At 38.1% G+C, this 10,746-nt stretch overlaps 1 protein-coding gene across 1 annotated transcript in view; it reads right to left on the bottom strand.

Moving 5' to 3' along the window:
- Window positions 1-462: 462 nt before the first annotated feature.
- The window catches only part of Psma2 (proteasome subunit alpha 2), an 11,016-nt gene continuing 732 nt past the window's right edge, over window positions 463-10,746 (bottom strand). Inside the window, exons 2-8 of the mRNA XM_004629556.3 lie at window positions 8,342-8,418; window positions 7,484-7,616; window positions 5,723-5,845; window positions 4,517-4,598; window positions 2,895-2,968; window positions 1,550-1,607; window positions 463-1,465 (exon numbers count right to left, since the gene is read on the bottom strand). Coding sequence (XP_004629613.1) covers window positions 1,349-1,465; window positions 1,550-1,607; window positions 2,895-2,968; window positions 4,517-4,598; window positions 5,723-5,845; window positions 7,484-7,616; window positions 8,342-8,418 — 664 coding nt within the window. The 3' untranslated portion in view covers window positions 463-1,348. The remainder of the gene's footprint in view (window positions 1,466-1,549; window positions 1,608-2,894; window positions 2,969-4,516; window positions 4,599-5,722; window positions 5,846-7,483; window positions 7,617-8,341; window positions 8,419-10,746) is intronic.

The following is a 10,746-nucleotide window of genomic DNA, read 5'->3' as shown; positions in this document are numbered from 1 at the left end:
TCCCTGAGACAACTAGCTTTCAAAGTCATTCCTTTTCACTACTATGTTCACTTTCTAGTGCTGGAATCATAATACACCAGCAGCTCACAAGGACAGATTGGTAGACAGATACTTTCAAGCAGGATGTGGGGAACCAGTGCCTATCTCCTGAAATGCTTCTGCCACCGCAACAAGACATGGGTGTCATGGGAGAAGTAGCAGAAGTGCAATCCCTGTTAAAAATGCTCTAAACTTAGCGCTAAATCTTGAAGTTTTTAACTACACCTAAATCATGTAACTGCCTACCTCTTTATATTGTTAAGACTAATGACACTCATGAACTCTGTTCTATGAACCAGATTAGTATTTTTCCTAGGGGCTGGGGAGCTGGCTCAGTGGAATAAGCGCTTGCCTGGTAAGCTCAGGGACCTGAGTTCAATCCCCGGTACTGGGGAAAAAAAAAAAAATTCCTAAAATGTCCTTTTAAAAAAAAATCCAAAGAAACAAAACCATCCCATATGTGAATATGCCACTATTTCCTTCCGCTTAAAAACCTTACAGCAAAGGCTCTGATTGCCAAATTGATGGAGAGCCTTAAGCCAATTTTGACATTTAAGATTACTATTTTATTTCCAGCACTGATGTCCATACTTGAACTAGCAAATCTATATAACTTAGGGATTTCTTTTAAATATTCTTATGTACTTGTGATAGAGAAACTAATAGGACAAGCAGATGGCAGCTATTTCTTATAGAATGTCTCTCACAGGAGACCTGTGTGGTGCAACTCTCACAGCTCAGTGCAGTCAAACAAAGCACTCAAGGACAGTGAAGGCAAACCTTGGAGCGTTGAGTGACAGCTGTCTGGGGGCGCAAATGCCACAGGTTCCCCACCACTGCTCAGACCTCACTGGCCCGACCCATAAATATACTCAACACTTGTGCTTATCTGTCTCATGCAGGTTCTCTCAGCTCCAAAAAACAATTCACCAAAACCAGAAAAAGGCAGCACCACTATAAATGAGGTGGTGATCTGATTGAACCGAACTGCACAGATCCTAACAGTGACTTCGTGCACGTCATCTTTTTGCTTGCAGTGTAGTTTCTAAAAATCAACTGCAATGAGTATCTGGAAATAAAATGTTTGATGTTAAAAATGTCAGGAAAAATGTTAAAATTTTACTAACTCCTAAAAACCTGGAAGTTGGATTTACCAGTTTATTATGATTTATAAGTGTCATTTTAAAAACATCAGTCCATTAAACCATGTAGAAATAAGTATGCAAAAAGTCTGCAAAACAAAACATACTTTAAACATGTTTAAGTAGATCGATTATCTGAAATTTCTGGCCACTCAGTCCCTTCATTATTAGGCAATGGCAGCCAAGTAGTCCTTAACTTCAGTTGGAGTGAGCCTCCTGAAGCCAGCTTCATTGCAGATGCCAACCTCTATGTTATCTTCTGTCATTTGCCCTTCAAAGCTCTCCTGTTGGGGAAGGGAAAAAGAAAGGTCAACTTTTCAAACACTCAGTTAGAAAACCACAGACCAGTTGGTAGGTGCTGAGCTGACCTTTAGGGTTAAGATGGCTGTGTGAATGGCATCTTCAAGCTCCAGATCTTCATTATATCTAAAAATAAATAAATGACTTTAAGGTACTTTACATTCTTCATGACTATACAATGATACCAACAGCATTAAGAATTTCTAAAAATCTAAGAAACTCTTAAAACACTAAATTATATATTAATTCCTCCAAATCATGAGATAGATGTGCCCAAATAAAAGACTATTACTTAGTACTTAATCCTCAACACCAAGAATATAATCCTTAAGTCAGTTTATTTTAGGAAACTTAAGTATTAATGCATTAATGTAACTGGGGTATGACAGCAGCATATATTGTAATAATTTTTAAAAAAGCAAAAAATCCTTTGATAGACTTGTTTGTTCTTATCACCTATAAAACATGTGAAATATTTGGAAGACTCACTAATAAGTAAAGTTAAAGAAAAGTGCTTTATGATCCCACAGCTAAGTTTACCATTTATCTTTAATAATTCATCACTACCATTCACCATTAATATTATATGAAGACTGCAGGGAAGGATCATCTGCTAGTCAAAGCCAATTAAACAATCTTTCTGTTCAAAGGCGAGGCAGTTTTGGAGGACAACATAATACTGAGTCTTGAACACAGCTGGAAATAGACACAGCAGCCTGCTGCACTGATAGATAGCAGATCTTACAGTGCCCCACCACTCTACCATACATTTTGTATCAATACCAAGTATTTGGTCCTACAATTTTTATTGTCACATATAGTAATGTTGAATCATTTAAACTTTTTCCTACTCTTAAATGCAACATTCTTTTGATTGTTTTTTTCTTTTTTTAATGGTGGGGAAAATGAAGTAAAACAAAACACTTTGGATATAACCAAAAGAATGTAAAAAAAGAAGTCCTTTCTTTTTTTTTCAACTGTATTTAGTACAGGGTCTATAGTCTTACTACGTAGATCAGATTGGTAGTGATTCTCCTGTTTTCAGCCTCCCAATTTCTGGGATTACAGGTGTGCGCCACCACACCCAGTCTCAGTTACATTCTCAGTGTGGCCCAGGCACACGGCTGGCACAGAACAGGGGACTGAACCCTAGTCCCTGCGCTTGCCTCGGCAGGCATTTAGTCTGCTGAGCTATCTGGCCGGCCCTAGGATGTCCCTTCAACATGAATAATATTACCACTCAGTCTACTCAAGTTTAGGATGCCAGGATGTTGACAAGTTTTTGTGTGCCTGTAGCCAGGCTCAAATACAGAGTAACACAACACATTTATTCAGATTCATGAAGTTACTAAATTAAGAGTGCTGAAAACCATTAAATGATCTTGTCAGAGAATCCAGTTACAGTGAGCCTACCTTTTCTCAAGGAAAGTTTTCCCATTCACATAGTTCTTTCCCATGGCTGTGGCCTTCCAGGCAAAGTAAGCTCCCTGATTGTTAACAAAAAAGAGCCATATTTAAAAACATTAACACATTTATATGTTCTGCCATTTGCTTTTTTAACTCTACAATTATTCTCTAATTTCTAAGATCATAAGAGTTTTTCCTGAGATGCAATGAAAGTATCACTGGTTGTTTTGTAAAAGGTAAGCGGGGTGGATGACAGAAGAAATCTCTGGTGGAGATGAAGAAATCTCCAAGTTAAGTTTGGTATCTTGAGTGTGAGGATGGTTTCCTCGGGCATTCACATTTATCGAAGCATCACGCTGACAGGGATGGGATGCTGATGAGCCAATTTAGCATATGTTTTTTAAAAAGCCAGTAAAAGAAAACTAAGGATAATATAAAGCAAATCATCAAGGGACTTGATCATCAATCATACAAACTTAAAAGTAGTGATCAATTCATTGGCATTAGTGAATACATTAAAAAGGTATTTTTCATTAAAAACAAAAGGTTTTGATAACCTTATAATCTGAAGCAAAATAAAAGTAGCAGCAATGTAATATGTAATATGACCTCATGTGTTGAAAAATGTACACATGCACATAGAAAAGAGCCCTAACAAAAACTTATCCAAAATATTAAACAGTTTCCTTCTAGATACCAGAAACATCAAGGCAGGGACACAGAGATAGCTCAGCAGTTTAAGTGCTTGCTTAGGCAAGCACAAGGACCCAGCTCTGATCCCTGGCACCACATGCTCTGCCAGTTCCACCCTGGGCACACTGAGCCAGCCACCAAGACCAAGTGTGATGGCGCACACCTATAATCCCAGTGTTGGGGAAGCTGAAACTGGAGGATCACTACGAGTCCAAGTTGTATAGTGAGACCCTGTACCAAATACATAAAGAAACAACAGGACAAAAGATGAACATGCTTTCACAGATGGTGGCTTTTGTTACCCACTGGGAGGCAGAAGAGGGAGCTTGTCATTTAGCTTCAAATGCTCAGAGATGGGGTAACAACACTGGCAGTAGTTCCCCAAATACTTACTTTTCTGATCTAAGTAACAACCAAAATATTTTTCTTTTGCCTTTCAGGTTTACAGGGGTATAGCATAAGGTTTACACTCGGTGACCTTGTAATTATCTAATAATCCACAATGAAAGATAAAGGTTCTCACAGCAAGGAGACAATTATAGAGTGGTACTTTCTCTACGACACCTTCTTACCTAGATACTAAGCTCTGGTTTTAGAGCCCCAAACTCAGTGAAGATACTAGGTGCACCCTCATTTTATAAACATTGGATTAAAGACATTCATGGCAAAGATTACAATGTCTTCTAGGTCTCTATCTCTAATTACAGCATTTTCCAAAATAACAAAATTCGACAGACTTAATGAGATTAGATAACAACTCAACAAGTCATTGAAGTATGTGACATTACTGACCGAAAAAAGGGCAAAACTAATGTAGTCTGTAACAACACATCCAAAAGGCCAAATAAAAAGAAAAGTTTCTATGGCTAATATTTTTATTAGATATGCAAAGAAAAATTTTAAAAAATTCTCCAAATATATCAAATAATACTTACAGATGGGTCTGACTGAAATAAATATGGCCGTCCCTCATTCCAACCACAAATAAGTAAAGAAACACCAAATGGACGAACACCACTGTGGAAAGGAAAATGACAATTACTTGGTATCTTCATGGTGCTAAAAATCACTTTCAAGTGCAAATTTATCAAACTCTCAGCTAAAGCAAGTTATCAACTAAACTGAATTCGACTCAAGTTCATTAAAAAGCACTTAACTCTTTTCTAAATAGATCAAATGAAAATGAACTCTCTTTACGGCAGTGAGGAAGAGTACTGAAGAAAACAAGGACTGCACAGCGCCACACTTGGCTGTGGTGCTCCCCACGGCTCACTGTGTGGTAGCTGAGTCCTGACCTTGCTGAGAAGAGCTGGATCATTAAGAGGGATGCCTCATGGAAGGCACTGCAGTCACAGGACACCATCCTGGGAAAGGAGTGCTGCTGGTCTCTCAGAGTAGGCCATCTTGCCAGAGTTGGGTACATCTCCCCAGAGTGGAGTGGCTATTATAAAAGAGCAAGCCGTCCCCTCTTCTCTCTCAGAATATAAACTCTCTTGCAAGAGCTCTGGCCCTGGAGTGCTACCTGCCAGAAGGCCCTCATCACACTAGTGCCATGCTGTCTGGCCTCCAGAACCATGAGCTGAGTAAATCTCTTCTGTAAAGGGCCTACCCTCAAGTGTCAAACAGAGTAGGATGGTCTAATAAAGACAATGGAGTCATTAAGTGTGGCCATTGCATGTCCAATAAGTACAATTTCCAATTCATGTAGATTTTCCTGGGTTTGTGTATCAACAACTATGTTTATGCTACTTTATCTAAACCCAAACTTAGGTAATGGGATTATAGGCACACGTCACCACGCCCAGTCTCAACGGAATGAGAATCAACACAATGTTTGTTTTCACCATGTGCTCACAATCATTTCTGGCTGGAAAGATAATGGAGCAGTGGTGACTGCCTGTAAATAGGTATTTTAAACACTGGCAAAAAGAACTCTACCTACACACTTTAAAGATGAAAACATTGACACATTTCCCTAAGAAAGTATTCTAGGTCTAGTTAAGAACAGAAACATTCAACATAGTGACCATCTCTTCTTGTTACATATAGTACCATTAAGTTTCCCCCTAAAAACTCATCCTTTTAAAATAATTTTTCCCCTCCTAATTCATGACGTATTTCAAATAATAAAAGCCTCTTACCCTGACTGGGTGTATTCCTGCATCACGGAAGCTACTCTCTGTACCAGCTGGGCTGTGGGGATGGGCTGCTGGTAAACAAGGTAGTACTGCTGGGCGAGTTTCCGAGCTCTGTGCACAAGCACTCTAGCACACCAGGAAATGGAAGCATCAATTAAAATTAAGATGCTTTACTACTTGAAGATCTATTCTTTTTCTGTAAGCATACAACTATAGCATAAGGTTAACATATTATCTTAAAGACAGCTGTTGGTCTGTTAATCTTACTCTGTAGTCTGATCTCAACTGATTTAGAAGAACATATCAAAATATCATAGAGGAGGTGACCAACAGGAGATAAAAAACAAAAGAAAAGAAAGAAAAGCAGGAACAAGACAGAATAGCTAGTAAAAAAGGTGACGTTTCTCTCCCTCCACAGCTCCAAGACTGTAACCTGTATCCCAAGGCCCAGGTAATATCTTTTTACATTTCACCAAGCCCACAAACACAATATACATATGAACACAATTTCAGGCTTCTTTTTCTTACTCTGCCTCCATCTTCTCTCCAGACTTTCTATACTCCAGAGTACCCTTCAGAGATTAAGGAGTAAAAAACTACTTTTAATTTTAAATATAGCCTGCTTTGCAGCTCTGCCCCCAAGGTGCACTGAGATGATGATTGAGACTGGGTGTGGTGGTGCCTGCCTGTAATCCCAGCTCTTAGGAGGCTGTACACAGGTGGATCACTACAAGTCCAATCTAGTAGTGAGACCCTGAACACCCTGTAGACCCTTCCCTAAAAAATATAGAAAAATAAATAAAAATAATTAATTGTAAATATAAATAACACGTAGATATACAATAAATATATTAGCAGGACATATAGGACTTATCGCTATGCTCATGTACTCCAGATCTGGAATAGGCATATTAGTCCTTTGTATGATACTCTTCTCCCGCCTAGGTAGAATCTATCAGTGGCGGCACAATGGCAGCATCCCTTCCATACAGTGGTCACTCCTCCCACTCTCAGAGGCTGATCACATTCCAGTGATCCTGCTGGTTTCTCTGCCTCACTGAAGTGAAATGTTGGCTCTGTCTACTCTACAAAAGTTGTCAATGCTACAGACTGACAGATATAACAAGATGTCAATCACTTCCAACTTGCTGGTGAAATACTAGACAATTTATAAATATCTTTATCCCAGCTGACAGTCACATTGTGTAGCATCCGATGGCCTTTGGGAATTCTGACCCTTTGACAAAAAACTAAAATAAAGATAATGAGGTTAATTTGGATGGTGATGATTTGTCACCTCGCTTTCTGTTTTATTTTTTTGAGACAGTCTCACTATGTATTTCAGACTGGCCTTGAACTTACTACGTAGCCCAGGCTAGCCTCAAATCTTACAGCAATTCTCTTGTCTAGGCCCCCTGAGTGCCAGGATTATAGGCATTACCTCCATGCCCAAACACCACCTTATCTTTTTGAAAATTATTAATTATAACAAGTATTCCTTTGATCATTTTACAGTGCATTACAAAACCTCAAACCCCTTTATGTCCAATAGTTGGATGTAGATAGAAAAGGGCAGTTATCAGAAGGTAAGGTCTACTAAACAAGAGAAATATGTATCTATTTCCTTTTTCATAATGGAGGGGTAGTGAGTTCCTTAAAAAATCCCAATCCAGCTACCAGTGACTGTTCTCCTTAAAAGTATTACAATCAAGATTATAATCAATTCATGAGATGATGAAAAACAATATAAACCACATAAAGTACCTGTAATCTGGGCCCATGCCGCTGTACACCAAACCTATGTGTTTGGTAATTGGCTCTACTTTGTGTGCACTTCGCTCATGGTACAGAATGGTCTTCTGTTTCTTCTCTGTTGCTAATACCACACCATTCGCAGCTTAAGGGGGAAAAATATACCTGCATGTTTATCCATTTAAAAGGCACTGTTTCAACAGCTGTTTAGTTATGGATGAATTAAATCCAAACTCCTCTACTTCCTGTAATTTATAAAACCTTTTCTTCAGGAATCTTATATCAAAATTACTTAAGGACTAGTAAAATCCTTGTCACCCTCACTGGTCATTTATACTGCACGAAAAAATAAATTTCTGGCAACCTGACCAATGGTACTTTTAACATAAAAATTTTAAATAAACGTAGAACCTTTTAAAAGCTATTACGATATAAAACAACTGTAGTATCTTTAGACTGTTTTATAATTAGCATTACAAAAAAATACACAAGGATAAAAACTGCCAGGGAACAATGAAAAACAGTGGAAAAATGAAAGAATATTCAATTTTCTGAACAGAAAGAATAATTTGTGGGCTATCACAACTAATACATAAAGGGACTAAATTTTTTTTCCACAATTTTATTGAGAAACAAATAGCAACGAGACAGTTTCAAATCAAATTGGCAGGACAGTTTTAAAGGGCTAAATTTTCTCTGAAAAGAAACTACAATCATTTCACAGGCTTATTACTATTTTCTTTAAAATTCAAAATATTGTAGCAAAAATAAACTGATAAAAACTTGCTACCACAGCTATTTATTTATAAACAATCTGAAAAAAAAATTAAGATAATTACTAAAAAACCATCTGAGCAAAGACTTCCTTACCTTTAATTCCCACCGAAGGGGCTCCTCCAGCTACAGCTGCCAATGCATATTCAATCTGGACAAGCTTACCAGATGGGCTGAAAGAAAGTTATGTGCTAAGGTCACATATTTTCAAGTATGTAACTCTGAGAAAAGGCAGATGTATCAGTCAAATCCATTATTCAAATCTCAAGGAACAACTGGCCTTTGAAATCTATCATGAAGATGTTCATTCATAGACTAAAGCATTGGAACTCACTTATAATGAAGCTGCACTTCTCCTTTTTCATTATTTTTTTCACCAGCCACTTCTAGTAGTACTACCACTACTCCCTCTTTTCACCACTTACCCACCTTTGTCACTTTGGGCAAGACATGCTAGCTTTCAGTGTGTTTTCTTACCTATAAAATGGGGATAACAGTACTACAGCAGTAACTTATTTCAAAGTGTTGCAATCATTAAATGAAATGATGCCTATAAAAGTTTCTGGCAAAGAGTTAGCATGAAGAAAACACTGAAAAGTAACATTAACATGTATGTCTCTTAAAAATGTATTTTATGCACAGGTTTTTTAATAAAATAGAAAGGTAGTAGATATTACATTATTAACATATATTATAGCTTATTAGTAAATAGCTATAATAAGAACTAGCTTATTATTCATAAAATATATTCTCTGCACAATTATACAAACTTGATTCCACAATTCTGGTCACAAATTAAGTTGGACGAAAACCAAATCAAATTCAATCATTAGGTTCAATGTTGACCTTATGGAGAAATTTGATTCAGCTCTTGTGCAGTTCGGGTTATGACCAATATCAAGGAGTGAACTGTGTACCATTTTTGCATTACATTTGATTTCTAATTCTAGGAAGCATGGGATGAGTATTCTTAACAGATCCAGTCAAACTGGATTGGTAGCTAAATTCAGCTAGAGTGATCATAAACATCACAAACTAACCTCATTTTATAAAAATAAAAATTCTTAGGGCTGGCAAAATAGCTCAGCAGATTGAAGCACCGAAGCAGGCACAGGGGCTGGGGGTTCCATCCTCAAGCCTACTGTGCCCTCCCAACCCCCGGCCTGCTGAGATGGCAAATGAGACTGGGTGTGGTGGCGTGCACCTGTAATCCCAGCTCTCAGGAGGCTGTAAACAGCTGGATCACTGAGTCCAATCTAGTTGTGAGACCCTGAACACTTTGTAGACCCTTCCCTAAAATTGAAAAAAAAAAAAAATTATCCAAAGTAATTTTCACACTGTGACACAGCTAGATCCATACCTTCTGTCTACTATTAAAAGATCATCTTAAATTTCAGAAGGACAACTGTTTTTACTTTCTACAATTATATTGTCACTCTATTCTCAAACCATATAGAGTAGTCTTAAACCTCAGAAACTTCACACAAGCCAATTCCCCTGTGTGAAACTCATTTCTTTCTTACCCAGTGTACTCCCTCCTGGTCATTCTGAAACCCTTAGCAGCTATGCCACGTCCACCCGGAAGCTAGCTGCCTGAGCTCTCAGCCAGACTAAACGACAAAATCTGCGTCTGGTATCCTGTACTTCTCTTTGGCTAAAGCTCATATTTCAATTGTTTCAAGATTCCAGCATATACTTAGTAATAGTAGTGCAGTTATTTCGATGGTAAAGATATATTTAGACTGATCAAGAAATAAAACAAAGGGCTGCAGATTACAGACAATAAAATTAGCTGACGTGAGCAGAAAACACCAGTAACTGTTCAGCTTTAAAAGTCGGACTTTCCCCTTTAATAGCCATTATTTCAATGACTGTGGGTCTACCTAGCTTTTGGTGCTGTTCAATACTTAGTTCACAGGCCTGTGAGGAATATTTAAAAATCCATAAACTTACTTTCTCCACTCCTATTATCAGCCCAGACCTTTATCAGTGCATCGTTCTGTGTGTTAAGCTCACTCACCTAGGTATGCTGAGCATGCAAACACAACTTTTCTCATTTTTAACAGCACTATGCCATATCTATCTTTACACGGGATAAATGAAACAGATTTCTAACCAGTCTTCCTGGCTCACTTCCAGCCAGAGTCACCTCTGTACAGCACTCCCCACTTACATCCCGTGAAGCAGTCCTGGCTCACTTTAAGTATTACGGTCCTCAACCACATTACCTCCTCGCTTACAGTGCACCCCCTGCCAGCGACTCTCGCTGCACTTAAAGGCAAAGTCTCAACAAGTGTGATCCCACCTGCCTTCAGGGTTCCGACGGGGCAACAAACTATATGTGCCAATATCGATCCTTAAGAAAACGGCCAAACTAGATCCTTGCCTGGTGGATTTTAAATGTTTCCGTGATGAGTTTTTTTTTACATTGAGTATGATTCTTTATGTCAACTTTATTTTGAAAAACATACTTATTACTTCCTTTAACTCTCTGTTCTATA

This window comes from Octodon degus, unplaced genomic scaffold (assembly GCF_000260255.1).
Source record: "Octodon degus isolate 3935 unplaced genomic scaffold, OctDeg1.0 scaffold00031, whole genome shotgun sequence".
Classification (NCBI taxonomy): Eukaryota; Metazoa; Chordata; class Mammalia; order Rodentia; family Octodontidae; genus Octodon; species Octodon degus.
The sequence above is the reverse complement of the archived record's forward strand: the minus strand, read 5'-3'. Positions and strand labels throughout refer to the sequence as shown.